Below are 21,712 nucleotides of genomic sequence, written 5' to 3'. Positions count from 1 at the left end.
GTGATCAAAGGTAGAGGAGGGATGTCTAATGATAATCAACATCTTTTACGCCAGTAACCATGTTGAATAAAAGTATTCCTTTTTATTATAGTAATCTGGTCCCATAAACACAGACACCTCACAGTTTGGGCATGCAGTACCTATAACAGAGCAGAGCAGACGCAGACTGGTGGTGTCGCCTTCGCCTGAGTCACGGGGACTCTCCCTCCAGGACGGAGGCAGGGGGATGCGCAGGCCAATGGGACGGTGAAACTTGCGCCGCCGAGGCTCCACAGTGACTACAGGGCTAAAGTTTGCTTGGTTACCCAGCAGTTTTGCAACCAGCTCATCTGGAACTGGTTGGGCCTGAGGTGGTAAACAACAGGGGCGGGGAGACGCACCGGGGTCACAGGTTGGAAAATGTGTGAGAAAATAGTGATTGTGTGAAATGAATTAAATTAAAGAGGGATCACCGAAGAGGTAGTAAAGTATAAGAAGCTCATGGATGGATGACAAAAAAAAAAAAAAAAAAACAGGGATGATGAAATGCAAAGAACAGGAGAAAAAAATGAAAATGCACTAATTAAAAATAGCTTATTTTTTCAGGGACAAATAAAAGTGACACAAACTGGATGTATGTGTATAAAAGTGTTTTTTATTGTAACAGTGGGTGTTAACAAGAAGCTTTTACAATCATTAATACAAAAAGGACATCAACAAATAAGGCCACTTGGTTTCTCAGACCTAAGTTCTCTACAATAGCATCTTAATTAAATAAATGGGTTTCTAAATATATGGAAATGATTTTTGTTTTTTAGAAAAAAGCTAATTTTACAATCTTTTTTTTTATCCTGTTACATTCAGTATCTTAAGTATGAGGTTACAAAATGACCATAATGTCTGTAAGGCATATTTTTCTTTACAAAGAGTGAAATGTGTTGAAATATGTTGATCCAAAACATACAGTGGTCGGTTTATTTTATTTTTACTTGTTGTTTTGGTCTTTTCAAGTTTCTGCCAGATGGTAAAAACCTACCGAGGAATAAAAAATGTAATTTAATAATCAAACTTGTTTGGCAGCTTTAGGCTTTAGAAAACAGAACAAAATCATATTGTCTCTAGCAGCTAAATTTACTCTCAAATGAACAGCAACATATGCCACAATAAGCTTTTTCACCATTATTTATATAATTAGTTTTTCAGGTCATAGTTTCGGAGGTAGCATCCAGTTACTGCTAAAGACTAAATCTGTCAATTATGCTAATTTGAGAAAGATTGTAAAGCTACTTTCAAATCATTTTGAGTCAATCAAATCAAAACTTATTTGCAGAGGAGAACATCACTTATCCTCCAGCACAGTGGACTTTGAAGAATATTTAATTTGTATCTATGCAATAAAATAAATGAAGATGTAACTCAGGGTTTTCTAGATGCTTATTGCTAAAGGTCTAGGATGATTAAACAAAATGAGAAAATACTGTTTGTTTAGAAGAAATGTTAAAAGATCCTTAAACTCGGCTGGCAGTAAAGCTTAAACTTATAATCTGAGTTTCTGGAACAAACTATGCAAAGAACAAAACAGAAAGAGGAAGATTTTGCCATGACGATTTTTGAAAACCAATATTAGCACAACAGCTCTGAACGTGTCGGCTGTCAAACAAGTTGGCAGAGGGTGATGAAACGGGCTTGGGTTGCAGTCACAAGAGTTGTTCATTTGAAAAGGAACTCTGTAGCCAAAATGTCAAGAGAGTCAAAGATCGAATTAAACTGCATCATGCAACAGAACTAGGAGGTAAGCACAGCAATGAATCTACAAGGGAATGGGTGAAAAAGAAAGAAGAAAAATGCTGCAATGCAATTTTTAACACCTGAAGCCCAAATTGATGAACAGTTCACTCCAGTACTGTCAGATAACTCAGATCCCAATGAAACAATTCAGTAAGGTCAGAATAAAGCAATGATTATTATTGCTATTAGCCTAATATGTAAAATCTTAGAAGCATAGTTAATTTTTTCAACTACAGTTGTAGATAAATTTTAAAAATAAAAACAAAGAAAATATTCAGTCAATGATAAATGCACTAAAATAGGACCACTGTGTCCAAATACAGGTAAATATTTACAGCAACATCTTTAACAAGATCTAATTCCAAACTTTAAATTTAGTCTTAGATTTATATAATTTAATTCTGTCTATTTACCTTAGAAAGAATATCCAGAACAAACAAATAATGAGGGCAAAGTAAAAGTGAAGACCTCAATAGAGAATACAATTGGATTTTATTTTCGTCTGAAGTGCTTTTAGAAAAAAAGAATCTTCTGTTGTGTTTAATTGATATAAAAAGTTTGGCTATTAAGAAAATTGTTGAGCAAAAAAACTGGGTTAAAAACTTTTTTGTGCAGCAAAACACTTCTTTTCTTTGAAGATGAAAACATTCAAGCACATTTAAAACTGAAAAATGCATACAAAGTCTGTCCAGTCAACAAAAAAGCGAACAGATAAAAATCCTTAGGCATCTCCAATAAATGTGTTAAATATTTGATATACAGAGTTTGTAGGTGACATAAATACATTAGTAATAGAATAAAATAAAGAAAATACAATCTCAACACTAAAAAGGCAGTCCAGAGTTGCATAAAGGTGACAGGTGCATGCAAAATTAAAAATGAAAGAAGGCAAAAAGGTCCTGTAGGATTCTTAAAAGCAACATAACAAGCTTGGCACATGTGACATGACTTCATGATGAATGAAGTCATGTAAATTCATGTAAAATAAATTCAGCATGCTTTCTTTCAGGGATTAACAACTCCGTTTCTCCCCTCCTCTCCTTCCTCCTCATCGTCCCATCTCACCTGCAGTCCGAGGCGGACTCTTTTTGTGACTGCCGTCTCTGGAAACGTTGCCTGCACCATCGGCACTAGTTTACTGGTAAGTGAGCCTCCCTCTGGACCAATCAGGTCACTCTCTTGTTGGACTCTTGATACAACAGCGAAGTAAAGAGGGAAGTCAGTAGAGATGATGCGGCGGATTCGCTTCTTGCTGAGTTCCTCTTGACTTTCTAGTTCTGTGGTGAAGAGGCAAGCGTTATGCTTCCAAAAACGTAAAACTACTGGAGAGTATCTGGCTCTCAGTTTAAAATGAACTGTGATGGACTATAACTCACCCTCATCCATCCCATTCAGGATGGTTTCCAGCACCTCGTCACCGTAGCGGTTGCGGTGCTCCTTCCAGACAGATCCGTTCTCGCTCCTGAGCACAACAAGCTCTCGGTCTCCACGACCCAGAGCAGCAAAGTGGGGAATCTCCACAATCACTGGTCTGCCATGCACACAGAAGTGGATCAGAATCTATAGATATAAAGCGACTAAACACACAAAAGAACTGAGGCACATAGTCCCATTTCATAACACAGTCAAGTAACTATGTTCCCTTCAGTTGTTATAAAAATACTACATATACCAAACATGGCTTAAAAGAAATTTGACTTTGCGATTTAATGCAAATCAAATTGGGCCTCTGTTTCTTTAAAAAGCTCCTGCTCATTCCAGCACACAGACATAAAGTTCAAACATGTTGATTTTACAAAATATCCCCCTCTTCCAGAGAACAGCAGCACTGTGATTGGCTCACCCCAGAAACTGCATCCCAGCTGGACCCAGGGAAATGATCCTGCTGGCCAGCCCCTCTCCCTCCACCAGAGGAGGGGGGCTGGTCAGCTTCTGCGGCTTCACCAGGCGGCAGGTAATGCGAGTGGGTGCCGCACACGTCCGTGGAGGTATGATGACACGCAGACCATTATGCCTGCTGCCTCGCATTGAACCGCCTCGAGCATCCACCATAAAACTGACCAGGAATCTGTTGCAGGGAAAAAAACAATGACAGGATGACAAAGCAGAAGAACAGAGGTTGGGGGATAAAAAGCCTCTGCTGTGGCTGTCCTGACCCTGTGTGGATGGGACTGGCGACTGGGCTGACATTGTCAGACGTCTCAGTTGCTGGACTGCTGGGAATCAGTGAGTCGTCGTCGTACTCTTTGGGCAGTGGAAGTGGTGTGTGTTGCTAAATGACACAGAAAACAAATCATTCATGAATATCTGCTTTGCATAACCCCATACAAAACCAAATGTGTAGCTTTTCTACATCACTCCTACCAGGAATCATTGACGAAATGACTTAAATGAATGTATTTGTAAACAACTTCAGTGTTAGATTTACTGTGGATGTCGACCATTCAGTCATGTGCAAGAAATAAGAATGTGTTCTGATTAAACTTACTCATCCGAAGCAAGTTTGTGTGTATTTGTACATTTGTCTGTCTGTATGTGTTTACCTTCACTGTTATTTCAAAATAACAGCTGTTCAGAAAGTATTAAATATAGTTTTCATCAACCCCACATTTCTGTGAAAAAACTGTGGTTTTGTATTGGTTTAATGTAAATAGCAATTACTCATACTACTCTAAGAAATTAAATAGATTCTCTACTAAAATCAAAGACCAGAGATATTTGACTACAGAAAAAACACCTTCTGCTAAAAGATGGTGGTAAATTTGTCTCAGGAAAAAGCAGAGGAAAAGTAACACCTTGTTTGTTGTTTCTTTTAAATACTTTGAACTGTCTTGATGCTGAAAATGTGCTATATAAATAAAATTACCTTTACCTTCTTTTACAGAATGAGTGAGGTTTGTTTGGTATTATTCATGAATACGTTATGTGGAACATTTTACAATTCAGTTAGTGCTTTTAAATCTGTTTGTAAAATCTGTATTGAAATTGTTGATATATAATTTCACCAACTTTTACCATCTGTGACATCTCTTAATGACTTATGAGAGCCATTCTGCATTCTGAAGTTTTTAGCACTACCTTGTCAGATCAGGGACTGGAGTTCTCCATTAAGTAAAACATTATTAAAAATGGCTGCAAAAATATTTTTGAAGAGAGAGAATAATTTCATTTATATAAAACCTTTCAACTTTTAAAATTTGAATACCTTCTGATATTCTAAATGAAAATGAAGACAATGAAAGGCACTACTACCAAATTGCATGTCCTTGTTAAGGATGCCTTAGAAGTAAAGCGAGTCACAGTCAGAAAACTGAAACAAGACAACTTCAGATTTGACCACATGACTGAAGAAAAAAAAAAATCCCTGTAACTATGACGTGATATTTTCAGTTTGTTGCATTTCTGACTCTAGCCTTTGCAGTACCTGATCCATTTCATGTTCTGGCAGATTCACATTCTCCGGGGAGACACGGGGAATCCTGGGAATGGCCGGTGAGTAATTCCTGTTGTAAGAAAAGAGGAAAAAAGAAGTGAGACTAAAAACACTTCTTCACATCTCTGCTCCTCCCAAGCAATCGTCCCAGGGTTTATTTATGTCTGTAGAGCACCCCTTATTCCCCATCCGGCTATTGGCCCATGACTACTGGCTTTGGCTCGCTACCCTGCTCCCCCTCTCAGCCCCCCTTACGCTGTGCCCAGCCCTCTCTCGTACTCCAGTGATTTCTTGGGGGAGAGGAAATCGTCATCATGGTCTTTCATGTCATCCATCTTCATGTACCTGGCCCCTTCTGTCCCCAAGAGCTCCTCTCCTTCAGAGAACAACATGCCAAAGAGAGCGAACAGATCGTGGTCAGGTTGGTGACACAGCACAGGAGAAAGAGAGAAAGAAAACGAGACTGTTAACGAGCTGTTAGAAGGGTTAGACAACATGACACCCAGAATGATGGCTGTGATATTTAGAGATTAGACTGATGACATGAGACACTAATGACCATGTTTGCAAAAACTCCTGGATGTGATGACAAAATCACGGAGGACGGCTCAAAAACGAGTTTTAGTTCAAGGACTGAAAAATCTTAAGGCAAAAATATCGTGCCATATGTAAACTGTAGATGCTGATTTACCTCATTAGGATTTTAGTCATCCACAGCACAAACAGAATCTCTGAATACAACACATGAATCTGAATAACATCTTGTGAAGCGTTTTGGGTTTGGTTATTTACCCCAAAACAGAGGAGAAAAAAATGCACTTGATAAACTGCAGCAAAAGAAAAAGAAAGCTTCCCTGTGTACGATTTTTACATGAGTGTGTCTGCACTGTCCACAGCACCACGATTCAGCTCAAGTCCTCGATGTCCGCTGCTAAAATTTGATCGTATGCTAGAAAGCAGGCGCTTCATAATACATGCTGCTATCACTTTACCATTCTGGATTTGTATCTTTAAGACTGCAAAAGAGCTACTTTCTATATTTAGAGACAATCTGCTCAATGAACTATCAGGGGACTAAAAATATAAAATCATAATATGCTGAGACATAACTGTCAACAGCATTGTAAAATCAAACTTCCACGCATGATTTTTAGCCACTATGTGGAAACATAAATAAAATCTTAACTGTGAATAGACCAAAAACAGATCCCTTCTAAACTGATATAAATGTTGTCTTTTTCATTTAAAAAATTTAATAAAAGTAAAGGCATTGATTTGAAGCTGTGCTTCTGCACACCTGATCATGTTCAGTGAATAGTGCCTCAGCTTTGATCTCTGTCTCTATGTCCGTCTCCAAGTAGGACAATCAAACCAAGTCCAACAAGGGATGTCCTGATCCCATCTCAGGTGTCAGGTCCTGGTCAAGGCATTTTTAAATAGTCTGATGTTTCGTCTCTCTGAGTAAACTCACCGTCCTCCTTGTTGTTGGTCCTTTGTCATGTTTGTCAGCTTCAAGCATTGGCTTCCAGTGAGCTACCCAGCCCCTGTTTGCACGACAGAGTTTGATTTCTACTCTATTTTTGTCGGTGTGATTTGCAAAACTGTATTTATAGGCTGCACTAGTGTGCAGTGCTTTGTTGATCTAAATAATCTGGGTATTCCCTAACACTGTAAAGCTGTTGTCACACCATTTTCTCACATTTTGCTGAACAACAAAGTGTTTTGACATCTTTTAACTGTGTTATGCAAGTGTTTTGGGGCATATAGTTCACAGTGTTTTACTGCATCAGAGGAGAGTTAATATATGTCAGTGCAGATAGAGTTTCTGCTCAGCGTAGCATGAAATAAATTAATTTTATTATGGGTCATTGCTGTGATATTTGTGTAGCACCTGCATTACTTCAGTGGCAGTGGTGTGTATGTGCAGTAAATGTGGATTCTTAGAGTTGTGCCACTAATGCTACTTAATTTTCTGACTGAAAGAATCTGTGTGTCTTCGGCTTAGAGTGCAATCAAATTGTGGATGTTGCAGAATCAAATGTGTAGGAAGATGTGGCTGGAGCGACTTCTATCTAAGACAATGTAGACGAGATAAAACTTCGGAGTGCTCATTGGCTGCTAATTATGGCAACCAAGATTAAAACATCCTTCATCTGTTTTTTTTAATTCATTTTTAGACCCAACAGCCTACTTGATCAGAAGAACACACAATACAGTCAAAATAGTAAAATGTACAGAAACCAACACTCTAAAACACACACAGCAAAGCATTGCTCCCGAAACAGACAACACCAATCCACTATGAATGGTAAAATGTCACAGAGCAGGTATCTGTGACGTTTACAAAACAATGGAGGGGCAGAAAAGTGACACCTGGAGAGTTAGAGAATGACAGTGTTACTGAAGGGACATAGAGAGGTCACAGACATGGGTGCCATGGGTGCATGCCAATGAGAAACCAGAGCTACCACAGTGAGCACCACTACAGACGGACTGAGAGAGAAAGGAAGGGAAACAAAGATGGCAAGAGCTTGAAATGGAGCCACACAGAACTTTACAAAACACTCTGAATGCTGCAAAAAAAGAGAAGTAGACGTTCATACCTAACGTTAGCTGTGCAATTCCTAAAAAGAGCAAAGGGCAAGAAGAGTTGAAAAAAAAATGATATTCTTATATTTCAAACACCCTGAGTTCCCACTGTTTCAACGTGATATTTTAATGTTGTACCTTCATCCTCAGACACATCTAATATCTCATCCACTGTTTCTGGAAAACTCATTCGATGCTTCTCTGTTGTCGTCTGCAAAGCACAGAAAGAAACCAGAGTCAGATATGACAGCAATACCAAAAAAGCTCTGTGGAATTGCATTTGCAAGTGTTATTGCACGACTGTAACACTGGAAAAACATTGACACTTCTACATTCCACACCATAGAAACAGTCTCCTCAGTGACGAGCTTCAGGACATCGATAACAGAGATGTATCCCAACCTTTTTGCAATGGCCAGTGCTGACATGCCATGCTATGAAAAAAAAAAAAAAAGAAGATTGCATCACTGAAGAAAAAAGAATTCGCAGGAAGAAGGCAGTTTGCACTCAAACTCACAGTAGTGGTCTCATTGGGTTGGGCACCATGTTTTAGCAATAAAGTCACAATGTCTGTGTGTCCTTGCTGCGCTGCCTGATGCAGAGGAGTGTAACCAAGCTGCAAGGGAGACAAAAAGGTTCAGTAACATATACAGTCATTTGTCAATGCATATTTATATTTTTTTAATGCAGATCTAACATCTAATAAGATGGCTGTGACTAAGAAACAACTATGCAGCCCCTTTCAACTCAGTGCAGTTTAGTTCTAAGATCCAACCCTGAATTGGTCGTTGAAAGTTTTTCAGGCATCGATGGCGTAAAAACTCACCCTTGTTTTGCTGTTAACATTGGCCTGCTGCTGTAAGAGGAACTTCACCATCTTGATGTTACCGTAATGACACGCTACATGCAGAGGGGTGTAGCCCATCTGTCAAGAGGAAAAACCCAATTAAAAACTCTGTATGATGTAATCACTCTGAAGAATTCACTAAATCAAGAGTGTAGTTGAATGATCAGAGTCTCACTCCTGTTAGAGGTGTTCTGGCTGGGACTGTATGTCTGCTGTAAGCTAACAGAGCCATGTGGCCACAGCTAGCATGACCAGTTTAAATACAAACCAGTCTATATTTGTGTGCGTGGCAAAAATGTATTTTAGACAGAGAGCATTTTATTGAAACAAATCTAACTCTTCCTAATATATATCTATATATATATATACCTATATATATATAAATCTATATATAGATAGATATATATCTATCTATATATAGATCTATATACTGTATATATACAGTATATAGATCTACGTATATACTGTATATAGATATATATATTTTCCACCTTCAGCAATAAGATCCACAGTGAACCTAAATAGGATGTTTAGCTTTTTACCTGCATGTGTCAGTGGTGCTTTACGCCACTGCTCACTAGGCAGCTCACAGCTCAAGCATTTGTCTTGAAAGTTTAAAAGGCAGGAAACCCTCTTTATGTGTCTCTTCACTTTTCATACAAGTTAACTCAGATGTTCCAATTTTACTCATGTAATATTTTTCATATAAATGATTAATTGTGTCTCCAGATTGTGGTTCTTCAAACACAACCCAAAGCAAAGAGGTTTATTTATAGTCCTTGTGTCATACATTTACTATTCTCTAAGGTCCGTGGAGGATTTGTCGCCCTGGGAAAGTTTTGGTAAGTATTTGCAAGAGCAAATATTGGCTCTTTGGACTCTAATAGCTGCTGACCCCTGTTGTAAGAAAAAGAAATGAAGGAGTCTCACCCGTGTGGCAGCGTAGACCGAAGCACCTTGCTTCACTAGGATATCAGCAATGCCTACATGTCCTTCCTGTGCCACCAGGTGCAATGGTGTTAATCCACTCTGAATTGAAGAATAAAAATACAAATTCATCAAATTAAAACATCACAACAAAATCCCAACCTTCAGTTTCACACTTTATCTGTCTCCTCTTGCCTTGTTGCCCAGGTTGACGTTGGCCTGTTTGGAGATGAGCAGGGAAACCATGTCAGGCCTTCCCTCCTGCGAGGCGAGGTGGAGCGGAGTGACGCCCTGCAGTGACTCAGCGTTGGCTGAAGCTCCGTACTGCAGCAGGCTGTTGGCCACCTCCACCTGGTTCTGCTTGGATGCAATGTGGAGGGCAGTGTAGCCATTCTGGACAGCAGAAAGGAGGCGTTTTGTTTTTTTAAGAATATGTGTGGATTATAAACATTTTACTGCCTCACTTAAGACCCATTTTTGTTACCCTGGCAGCGCTATGTGGTGACCCTCCTTTGCTGACAAGCAAGTTAACAACATCCAGGTTGTTGTGATGTACAGCAACATGCAGCGGGGTCAGACCATTCTGTTAAAACAAGATCAGGGATTTACCAAAGGAAATGTTTTATTCATCCAGGTCCCTGGATGTTATTGGTTTCCCTCACCTTTCCAGCTGCGTTAGGGTTGGCTCCTCGCTCAAGCAGTAGCTCTGCCACGTCCACCTTCCCATACTTGGAGGCTACATGTAGTGAAGTGAAGCCTTTCTACAAAAGCGCAAAAAGGTGAGCGGACAAAGTATTAGATTAAGCCCAGAACCCCAGCTAAAACTGGCTACATAACACAGCGTCACCAGAATATTTTTCTTTTACTTTGGTCATTTTGGTCTGTTGGGCCTCCATGTCCAGTAGGATGCGCACGGTTTGAACGTGACCTTCCCGGGCAGCGATGTGCAGAGGCGTGTGTCCGGCTGTTGTGGTGGAGTTGGGGTTAGCTTTGTGGTCAAGCAGAAGCTTCACCAGCTCTTTGTGACCCATCCGAGCAGCACAGTGCAGAGGTGTTTGATCATCCTGTTGAGGGAGGGGCAAGCAATCAGGAAGAATAGCATACTTCCTGAAAATCTCTATATATTCCACTATAATGGATCTGACTTTGACTGTGTAATTGAACAAGATGTGGTAAGTGAGGTTAGAATAATAAGATCTACTTCAGTGTGTCGGTCCTGATAAAACGAATTCAAAATGAGTCAGTCTTTGTAATGAAACCTTGCATGTTGTTTATTTTAATCTACCTTTGCCTTGGCATCCACTGGAGCTGAATTCTCCAGTAAAAACTCTGCCACTTCCAAGTGACCTGCCCGAGATGCCATATGGAGCGGAGTCTCCACTTTCTGTTTGCAGAAACAAGAACCCCCGTATTAGATTCAACACCAACATTTCAAACATGAGAACTGGTTCTTTAAGCTGGTTGTAAAATAACTTTAAGCTACATACCACGTTAGAGACGCTGGGAGAAGCTCCCTTCTGGAGGAGGATCTTCACAATATTAAGATGACCCATAAAGGATGCAACATGTAAGGGGGTTAGGCCTGACTGTTTTAAAACAGAAACAGAATAAAAGAGCATTAAAATACAAACTTAAGAAAACATTTAAACACTTTAGGATGAATAATCTTCAATTCTTTCTGCCTGAATTCTTACTTCAGTCACAGCTTCTAGTGATGCTGATTGTTTGAGCAGGAGGTCCATCACACGCATGTGGTTCTTTTTACAGGCAATGTGCAGAGGAGTGAAGCCGTTCTGTAACAACAAACAGTTACTTGTTATTATTGGACAGCAGCTTTGCTCATGTAGAAACAGAAACTTTTACAGTACAGTAAAAATAGCTCAAGCTCAGCGAGAAGCATGTCTGTAAACATCAGTTTAAAATTTGTGGATTTATTCCTTGAACGTGAATTATCTATTCTAGCAAATGAAAATTATTTGTGCGTTGTCCCAATCAAAGGTCAACTTCCCTTTAGTATTTTTTACAACTGCCCTGTGCTAACCTCCAGCAATTGTCCTGGACAACTCTGGTCAAATTCCCTGTCCGCATAGAAGAACAGCATCACCATAGCATTATGCTGCCGCCACTATTTGTCACCATAGAGATAGAGACTCATAACTGTTCCTACACGCTTTTCCACCTGAGCGTCGAATCTCCACAGCTCCTCCCGTCTTACCATACAGTATTCTGGCTGCTTTTCTAATTGATGCTCTCTTTGCCCGGTCAGCTTAGGTAGGTGGGTTTGCAGTACGACATGTCTGCCTCTCTATTGTTCTCCAACAAATAATTTCCCTGCTAGGATGAATAAAGTAATTCTATTCTATTCTATTCTATTCTATTCTATTCTATTCTATTCTATTCTATTCTATTCTATTCTATTCTATTCTATTCTATTCTATTCTATTCTAACAAACCTCTAAGGGCTTCATAGAACATCTGGATTTATTCAGAGGATAAATTGCACACAGGTGGGCTCTATTTACTGTAGAGGTTAAAGTCTGAAGCCAAAGGTTTTGATAGTATTTTATTCAGATCAGAGTAAACAATCCTGAATACCAACAAGTGGCACACTTTCCAGATTTTCCTTTCCAGTTTTGTTTGCATCTGATCTGATCTATGATACAAATCTTAAAGTGAGAAAATTTCAAGGGTTGTGAATATTTTTAAAATGCACTGCTACAGTTCATCACTTCAGTGGAATTTAAAAGAATGATATATCTCTAACCAGAGCCCTCGAGTTGGGTTTCGCTCCTTTGTCTAGCAGTACTTTGGCCATGCGGTGGTGCCCGCAGTGTGCTGCCACGTGCAGCGGAGTGAGGTGGTCCAGTGTTATATCATCAATCTCTGCGTTGTATTGTAGGAGCTGCTTGACGCAGTCCATGTGGTCCCCTTGTGCTGCCATGTGGATTGGTGACAGGCCATTCTGAAAAAAACAAAATAACATCTTTACTTTTTTATTCATATGGGAAAAGAAGGTTTAACAGTTGTTTTTTCTTACCTTTGTCTTCGCCTGGATTGGAGCCCCGTGGTCCAGCAGGATCTCTATTATTCTGACATGTCCGTTTCTGGCAGCGCAATGCAAAGGAGTCAACTCATCCTGAAAACAGCGGATTGTTAATGATTTAGTTGGTGATTTGTAGAATTAGAATACGGGAGTTTAAAATCGGGCAGCTTTTGGTCTTACCTTGGTCTTGGCATCAATCTGGGCCCCCCGGTCCAGCAGGAGTCGGACCATGATCACATTCCCTCGTCTGGAAGCAATGTGCAGAGGCGTGATGCCGTTCTGCAGAAACACAGAGATGAGCTCATACCAACACTGAGAACAAAAATTAGAACAAATATAAGCATCCCTTTCCTTGTATTTGGTGATTCTTACTTTTGGAGTGAAGTTTACATTTGCTCCTCGATTAAGCAGCAGTTGTGCCACGTTCAAGTTTTCATAATGTGCAGCAATGTGGAGGGGGGTGAATCCAGTCTGCAACATGCATTTCAACATTACCACTTCTGCATTTTATCGGAAGAAAAACACACGAAAATACAGCAAACACTGCTTTGGCCACAAACCTTGCTGAGGACATCAGGGTTAGGGTCATTCTGCAAAAGCACTGCAGCTGTGCGCGTATCGTCATTTCGTGCTGCAATGTGCAGTGCAGGGAGCCGGACCTTCCCCTTGGTGCCATAGTTGATGAGCAGAGCTACGACATTCTCATGCCCCTGCTGAAGAGCCACGGCGAGCGGCGTGAATCCATCCTGCAGCACAAGAGAGAGGGTCAGGAGGGGGGCTGACTCATGAAGCTGAAAACGGACCGATGCAAGAAGAGAGGCTCATGAAAACAAAGCAGAATGGAAAACACAGAGAGCAAAGGGTCTCTCTTTCTCTCTCAGTTCTTTGGTACCTCTGTTGGAATGCTCTGATTGGCTCCATTCTCCAGGAGAAACTTCACAACCTCTAGATGGTTTTCTTGTGCTGCCATGTAGAGTGGAGTGAAACCCTTCTGTCTCAGAAAGACACACGATGCACACAGACATACACACACACATACAAGACCACACACAACAAAGCAAAATCACAGATGCACACACCAGGATGCACACAAAGAGGAAACACAAACACACAGGAATATCAGACAAACAGAGATGAATTTTAACAGATGGATTTGCAGTAGTTGCTACAGCGGCTAAATTCACATAGTGAGGACTGGGAAGCAGTCTCAGTGAATCATGGGACGTCTGTAGTGAGAGCAGCTCTCACCTGGGACTGAGCGTTGACATTGGCTCCATAGTTTACCAGCTCTGTGACCACCTGCTCCTGCCCTGCCAGAGCTGCAATGTGGAGGGCGGTGTTCCCTTTCTGCTCAAACACAAGCAAATATGGCATAATTACCTACAAATGAGGTACAGAGATCTGTACTTCTTTTGCAAAGCTTTGATATTTTTTTGGAACAAGACAAATTAATATTTAAACAAGACACTGTTAAGCCATATGCTACTAAAGCAATCATTTCTAAACGTTCAACATGCAAGGTTTAAATAAATGAATTTTTTCTTCATATCTGATAAAGTCCTTCTGTCATCCTTTTTTATATTTTGCCAAAACACTAAAATGAAATGCATTTTGTTAAACATAAAGCCTGGTGAAGTTGTTGAAGAATCTCTGTTGCTTTTGAAGCACTCAGTCCCAGTCATGAACAGTTTTCTACTGCATCACAAAGAGATGAATTATTTTTGTTGTGACATAGCCACCGTGTGATTTTTTTTAGAGCATTTGATCTGCAGATAAAATCTCTGTGCTACAACAAAATTTAGGAGATTCAAAAAGTTCAAAATAATATTAGCTGAATTAATTAGAAAATTAGAGCTGGAGTCGTCTGGTTATTCAGCGAGTAAATGACATACCGAGTACAATAGAATAGAATAGAATAGAATAGAATAGAATAGAATAGAATAGAATAGAATAGAACCAACATACAAGAAAAAAAGCAAAGAAAGGTGATGGTTGGTTGTTTGAGCTTGTGCCTGAAGGCATATTCCTTGATATTTTAGATGGAAATAGAATTATAGAGTGAAAATGAGCCAGTTACTTGTTGCAGTCTCTTATGATGACCCAGTAAGTACAAAAGGATTCAATGAGGACTGACTTAGCCACATCTTTTGCAAAGCCATGTGTGATAGGTCAGATTATTCCTGTACAGGTGAAGCACATCGTATCTGTTTCTTTCTGTGGGGGATTTTCTCTTTATTTAAAACATAAACGGTAGTGCAGACTACTACTACTACTACTACTACTGCTCTACTACTACTACTAGTACTACTACTACTACTACTAGTACTACTACTACTACTGCAGTACTACTACTGCTCTAACCCCAGCTGGTGCGTTTCTTCCTTTGCATGATACTGTACCTTTGTGGTGGTCTCCAGTGTGATTCCGTTGTGAAGCAACTCCAGCACCATTTTGACGTGGCCTTCTTTGGAGGCCAGATGCAGCCCGTTGAGCCCATTCTGAGGGAGAGAGAAGAGCAGACCTGATACTGGAGAGTCCTACAACAATGACGCACACGGTGGGAACACACAAGCACACGAGCGCCATGCCAGCTGATACGAGTGGTTTGAAGTCACAGTAACGTCATCACTCACCAAACACACCAAGCGTATTACTGAACAGCATGCAATATGCCAGACTCAGAGAGGTTATCATCAAAAACGATGTCTACAGGAATGAAAATCAAGACGAGGACTTCTTTTCATTCGCTTAGTGACGATTATAGGAGAAGGGAGAGAGGGGAGGGGATGGCAGGCCGCTGGTCTCATGGCTGGGAAGAATACGAGCCGTGTGGGATAGGTCTAACCTCACACAGCCTACCTTCAGCCGCACAGGACATGTGAGGTTGGACCTTTCCCACACCACTGATATTATTCCTCTGAGTGGGGAGACCACAGCACACCATCACTCTACTGGATACAGAGGAGAGAGAAGAAACAGAAAGCAAAGATGAAGGGTAAAAAAAAAGCTGAAAAAATAAACTGAGGTGAGCATGAGAACCAAGAGGAGAGAGTGGGGAGAAAACACGGTGAAGGAGTGAGGATGTGTGCTGGTGATAAGAGTAGGAGGCGTCTACTCAGACCAGAAAACAACCCCAACGTATAAACAAACTTCACAATGGAGGCAAAGTGATAATCTGCAGTTTTTTTTCAGAAATATCTTTGTATGAATGTAAACCTTCTTGACAAGGATGCAAATCAAACAAAACTGAGAAAATGTGATCCATATTTCACATTTTATCTGATTTTGACTTAGTTTTCTATAAATAAAAAACTTCAATTGCAAAACTATGGGAATCTTGCTAATTATCACTTCAACTCAGGTACAATTTACACCAACCAAAACAACAAGGTGGCAGAGAAGAACACATTTTAAATAAAATATCACTCAAGAATATTCGAATCAAAAACAGTCTGTCAATGGACAGTTTTTTAAATCTATCTGTAGTGTTAATCAATGAGCTCTCTATGAATCACAAACAGAATTGAGTCACTTTCCATTTCTATTTTTGTATTCATGTGGAACCTGATGGGGATCTTTTGTAATTGCTGTCTTGGACAAAAGGTTGAAGAGAGCAAAATTAAACTGGGAACAGGCAAAGTTTTTAGGAGCCCAAGGGCATCTGTAATGCTGCCCCTTCCTGGACACTCAGGGAACAACTGTCAAAGTAAAGGAGGCAGGATGGAGGAGATGCAGCAATGGGAATCCTTTGCACCATTTCTTTAACACACACTGAACTGTAGCTTTCCCCTTAAAGAACTGATTATCAGATTAACAGAGCATGCATGAGGTGAGCAAACAGGCACAGTGCTCAGTCCATGCATGAGAAACAATTAAAACATACACAGAAATACAAAATAACACAGGGAATTGTTTCATTGTTAAATGTTTTTACTGCAGAACCATTTATGGGGACTTAAATAGTTTTCTTAGGGCATTTTTTTACACCCATCATTTCTACTACAGGAAATAATACCACAAAAATGTCCTGAGAGGGAGAAGGTGCTATTAGCAGATGAGCCACAAGTGAGGTTTTGAAGTGGGAAGGAGCAAAACATTTGAACACAAATATTCCCAATTTTTTTATTCATTAGTAATCCAGGGTTATCTTTTGATAATGGTGGTCTCTCTACATGACTGAGCAGCAAGACATGGGTCAGCAATACTCCCAATGTTAACGGACATAATTTGTATGAACAACTTGGTTTTGTTTTGTTTTCTGGATGAAACAAAATTACTGCTCACATTGCTTCAAAGCATCCTAAATACATACATTTTACTATTTATTTTATTTCCAATATTTTTAGAAAGATTATAATCTAATTTTCCATATTAGGCCAAATCTAATCTGCTTGAAAGCCGATCTGTAGACAGAAGAAAATAAAATCTTCCAAGCAGTGATGGTGAGGTAATTAATGCTCATAAAAAAATCTCAACTTCTATTTTTTGGTGGAACATTTTGAAGTAATTTTTGTTAACACAAAAATGGATGAATTTGAATAAAACCCTACAAAAAGACAGTGAAATACAAAAAACAATGACCAGATGACCAGTTCAGTTTGCTGGAGACTAAATTAATCTGGAGAACGATAGCTCTCTCTCTCTCTCCCTCTCTCTCTCTCTTTTTTCTCTCTCTCACCTGATTGGCTGTATTGATATCAATGCCATTTTTTATATGTTCCAAGGCCTTGTCCAGGTTGCCAGATCGAGCCGCTCGGAGAAAACTGTTGCCAGCATCTGCCTGAAGGAGTAGAAAAAAGGATGGGAAAAATAGGGGGGAACGATGGGTTTCAGAGAAAGTGCGAGACACGTAAAGGAAAAGAAAGGAAAATAGAAAAGGAGAGTGATTGGTTAATATTTTCAAACAAAACAACAATTACAACACCAGGGATCATACAAAGTCGGCACTTGTCCGCCAATTTTTCCCTAATTTTTCTCCTCCCTGATGCAATTTTTGATTGCAAGTTAAAAATCTGCCTCTGCGGTTTGGAGTTTGAAGGTCTGACAAGAATCTGACTGAAGAATTGCAGCAGAAACTTCAAATTGTCCCCCAATATTATCAGCTACTCACATAAAGAGGAAATGTAACGTACATACAACAATGATGCTTTAAAGGAAAGGGAGAGGGGCAGAGCGTGAGGGTTCAGCGGGTCCCGGCTCAGGGCCCGGCACATTGCACGCCTAGTGTTTGTGTCTGTGTTTTGTCTGTGTCTGAGGGCTTCGTGCCTCTCCCAGGCAGGCAGGAGTGCCGCTGGAACGGGATCACTCATGCGGTTCAGGGGTGGGAGCGTTGGAGGGGGGGCAGAACGGGAGGAGAGAAAGAGCGAGAAGCAGTCTTGGAGAGCAACTGGGGGGAAATGACAGGGAGTAACTGCGTCAAAACCTGGACGTTTTCCTTTCATTCACATAATATCCACTCTCACTGTGCCTCCCCTGCATCACTCCATCCAACCAGATTTCTCAAAATGCTGCAAGAGGCTGCAGTTGCATGTTTGCACATATATGCAAATAATGGATTCATTCACTGTGCAGACCTCTCAAAATGCTACAAAACACAGTGCTTTATGCTTTGTTGGATACTGTTGTGACAGTGCTGTTGGTTGAGAGAGAGAAAGGAAAAGAGAGAGAGAGAGAGAGAGAGAGAGAGAGAGGTCGGGGGGGGGGCCTTTGGTGAAAAAACAGAAAGGATCCGCATGCCAGGAGTAGAGGCATAGCAACAAATGACACAACCCACCCTCAGCGGGACACCAGTCACACAAAACTGTGCAAAGAGAGAGATCACTTTAAAAATAAGGGAATCTGTTGGCAAGAAAACTGAAAAGTTTCAAAAGTTGCTTCCAGCTGATTGTGGCACCAAAACAACATCTGACAAGTATGTGTTCAAGTTGAAATTTACACAGTGGAAAAGTATGAACTCACGAGATGAACTGCAAATCCTGTTCAGACTTCTCTGTGCAAAGTCTTAAGGTTTAAAGATAATTATTTCTCTGATATAGTTTTATTTCTTTGCAAACAACCCAGAAGCACACCCACACAACAGAAACATTTATTTTGATCCAACAAAAAAACCCACATCTGAATTAACTTTTGAGAGTTTTGATATTCACGTTTACCACCAGGGATGGATGTGTGATAACTTTGAGTAAAAATACCACAATTTGGTAAAATAAAATAACTTTTAATTAATCAATGACTTGATTGTAATCACTTTTTCAACATTTTGATTTTGATTGGATTTGCAAAAATATGGGCACCTACTAAACTTGGTAACCTACATAAACTTTTTACTCTTTCTAGACACAGCAAGTCGTTATAGCTGTGTTACTCTAGAATCTAGAGTAACACAGCTATAACGACTTGATATCAGCTGCCTCAGTGTACAGGCTGCTGAGCAGACAGAGCATTGTCTGAACCAACAGGCAGCTCACAGCTTGCCAACGGTAGAGTTAAAACAGTACAATGCTCTCTGGGAAACATTTACAAATAGTTGAGATTGTTGATCTTTGAAAGTGTGAGAGCCTTGTTTCAGTCACCTTACAAGCAGTGTGCAGCTACAGGGGCAGCTGTCCTAACAACTGGGACTCGTTATTTTCTTCATGGTTGTTTTGATGGTCTGTTTTTATGTCTTCTGGTTTTCTACTGTCAGCTACAGCTACAGCCCTTCAGCAAATCTTGCCTCTGTCAGTCGTCACTGCTTTCTTTTTTGAGCATGTTGTTTTCAGTCATCCCTTATCATGCTCTTTGGTCGAATTGTTATTTTGTTGTTTAGTTTTTGCTATAAGACATTACCCTGCCTGCTCCCATCCTGTTTATGGACCTTCACATTACAATAAACATGGCAGCAGCATCGTATATCTCTGTGCCACATCCAGCAGACGAAAATTTTGAAAACTCCAGACCTTCTCTGGGATCGCAGTATTAGGACTTCAATAACACAACAACCAATGTATAATTTACTGTAAATTAATTATTGATTTAATTTACACTAAATTAAATATTGATTTAATTTGTATTATGCACATGAAAATGTGTAGCCTGGTAAAAACCAGGCTACACTTGTGCTACACTTTGCTTCTTCCAGAAGGTTTGGGCTCTTAGCTGTTGAGAAACGATTTCATCCTGGATGCGTGAACTGTGTTGAAGATAAAAATTTTACTCATTTGATAACATTTGCCCTTGACGTATGTAATGAGCCAGTTTAATCCTCCACTGACAAGAAAGGAGTGTGTTTAAGTGGAAGCGTGATCAACGTAGACTGAACGGCTTCGTTCACTTCCTCCGCTGCCAGACCTAAAACTACAGGCAGACTACAATTTTAAAGCAGCGCAGAAAATCAACATCATCGTGCACAACTTCTCCTTCTGTTTGCTGATTGGCCCAGTAGAAAAATCTACCAGACGCAATTTAAGTCCAGTGGAGAAAGCCCAGTCTCTGTTGGAAATTACAATGTTTTTGAGTGAAATTGCACAAGAAGGTTATTGCCAGGCTAAGAAATATGTAATATTACAACAAATACTGGGCGAAACAGGTCTAAATAATGGGGGAAGTGCAGGATATCAGACTGTTTTATTTGTGTGCAGTTATTGCATGGGTCAATAACTGACCAATACAGAGTTGCCTCACGCACATGACAGACTAATGTCCTTTTTCTCAATGTTCAAATCCTCTTGTTAATGTAAAACTTACAAATTGTATGCAAAGCTTTTGTGTTTTTGTTATATTTGGTACTTGCTGACCCTGTCATAGCAACATCCAAAACATCTTGTTCACTGCAGAAACAGCAAACTGCTGAAGAAAAGAACTTTACACAATATGGATGCTCTTGTGAAAACCGTACCTAACACCGTAGTGACCTCAATGTGAGCCCCTGTGCAGTCTGCAGATGTCTACACAACAGCAGCAACTCATTCTCAAAGCCCTGCAGGAAGAATTTCCCTTCACGGCAAGGATTTCCTACTGCGCACTTCTGCATTTTCATGTGTTTGTGTGATTAGCAGCTGACGTCAAGGAGGGAGTGCGTGGTGCGGCGAGATAAAGATTAGGACAACCACACCCATCCCCGGGCTCACACATAAACAGGTGCAGCTTGCATGTTCTATATAAAGAGACGACAGGAATGTGTGATGAAGCAACTCCTCAGGTACAATTAGCTGAATTGGATTTAAATGAATGATTCCCCCTCCTTTTCCATATCTCCCACAGAAAGTGGTTGAGCTTGAGTCTTCTGGACTGAGCAGAACCAAGCAAGCACATTAATCACACTCTTCAGAGTAGAAAGAGCAGACAATAGCCTGCATAGAAGCGTTTTTTGGTTAACATGGGTAGCATCAAAACACAATGGCTCACAATGTGCAGCTGTCCTCAGGCTAAGACTGGTGCACAGCTTCTCATAATGAAGCTCAAAATTATCAATCGAAATTAATCTCTCAGCGTCATCCATCACAGCAAATCCTCCCAACACTCGTTATTTTTTTCTTCCGTTACGTCTATTCCCTTTTCCACCTTCATGTCTCTTCCGTTATTATTTCTCCTGCTCAGCTTCCTCTGCTGGTGCCGCAGCAGATAGAATGACATCACCCCTCACTAGTGCACTGCAGTGTTCAAAAAGATGCATGTGTGTGTATGTATGCACATGGAGCAATCAGTGCTCCAGACGAACAGGACAAAAATCTTTTTTTTTTTTTATGATGCTGATTTTCATTCACAATCAAGAGAGTTTTGAAGCAGATGTGAATGAGTCAGCCGGAGTGTGTGTGTGTGTGTGTGTTAATGTGTGAGGGATAAAAATAAGATGACTGAGAACACTTACACAGCTGAAAGCAGATCTTCGCTATCTTGCAACAACTTGATCTTACATTACAAACTAGAACTTTGTGAACCAAAATGTAAATTTTTAAACCATTTATTGAATAACTTCTTTAATGCAACCGGCTCTTAATGAGGATTTGATCCTTAATCTGTTTCACATTCCTTGCTGAACAAAAGCAAGCTCAACAGTATTGTTTCTGATGCAACTTAAATGAAAAGTTTGGAACGTTTCACTTGAATGCTGGTTAGATTAGCAACA

General features: G+C 40.2%; 1 protein-coding gene across 12 annotated transcripts in view; it reads right to left on the bottom strand.

Moving 5' to 3' along the window:
• LOC102236976 (ankyrin-1-like) overlaps positions 1-21,712 on the bottom strand; it is a 100,496-nt gene that overhangs the window by 28,610 nt on the left and 50,174 nt on the right. For 8 of the 12 annotated variants that reach the window (XM_014468989.2, XM_023343549.1, XM_023343554.1 and 5 more), the window contains 29 exons: positions 17,285-17,386; positions 15,006-15,104; positions 13,855-13,953; positions 13,499-13,597; positions 13,167-13,352; positions 12,979-13,077; positions 12,787-12,885; positions 12,601-12,699; positions 12,328-12,525; positions 11,258-11,356; positions 11,051-11,149; positions 10,849-10,947; positions 10,430-10,627; positions 10,226-10,324; positions 10,048-10,146; positions 9,759-9,956; positions 9,567-9,665; positions 8,616-8,714; positions 8,307-8,405; positions 8,131-8,223; positions 7,928-8,000; positions 7,804-7,824; positions 5,456-5,576; positions 5,192-5,270; positions 3,924-4,039; positions 3,611-3,835; positions 3,144-3,298; positions 2,833-3,044; positions 141-345 (listed from right to left, as the gene is read on the bottom strand). In XM_014468989.2, the coding sequence (XP_014324475.1) occupies positions 141-345; positions 2,833-3,044; positions 3,144-3,298; positions 3,611-3,835; positions 3,924-4,039; positions 5,192-5,270; positions 5,456-5,576; positions 7,804-7,824; positions 7,928-8,000; positions 8,131-8,223; positions 8,307-8,405; positions 8,616-8,714; positions 9,567-9,665; positions 9,759-9,956; positions 10,048-10,146; positions 10,226-10,324; positions 10,430-10,627; positions 10,849-10,947; positions 11,051-11,149; positions 11,258-11,356; positions 12,328-12,525; positions 12,601-12,699; positions 12,787-12,885; positions 12,979-13,077; positions 13,167-13,352; positions 13,499-13,597; positions 13,855-13,953; positions 15,006-15,104; positions 17,285-17,386 (3,568 nt within the window). Of the gene's footprint in view, positions 1-140; positions 346-2,832; positions 3,045-3,143; positions 3,299-3,610; positions 3,836-3,923; positions 4,040-5,191; positions 5,271-5,455; positions 5,577-7,803; positions 7,825-7,927; positions 8,001-8,130; positions 8,224-8,306; positions 8,406-8,615; positions 8,715-9,566; positions 9,666-9,758; positions 9,957-10,047; positions 10,147-10,225; positions 10,325-10,429; positions 10,628-10,848; positions 10,948-11,050; positions 11,150-11,257; positions 11,357-12,327; positions 12,526-12,600; positions 12,700-12,786; positions 12,886-12,978; positions 13,078-13,166; positions 13,353-13,498; positions 13,598-13,854; positions 13,954-15,005; positions 15,105-15,239; positions 15,431-17,284; positions 17,387-21,712 lie in introns of those variants that run through there. The other 4 variants (XM_023343550.1, XM_023343551.1, XM_023343558.1 and 1 more) reach the window with 4 other exon arrangements.

Source organism: Xiphophorus maculatus, chromosome 12 (assembly GCF_002775205.1).
Source record: "Xiphophorus maculatus strain JP 163 A chromosome 12, X_maculatus-5.0-male, whole genome shotgun sequence".
Lineage (NCBI taxonomy): Eukaryota > Metazoa > Chordata > Actinopteri > Cyprinodontiformes > Poeciliidae > Xiphophorus > Xiphophorus maculatus.
This window is presented reverse-complemented; position numbering and strand designations above follow the sequence as displayed.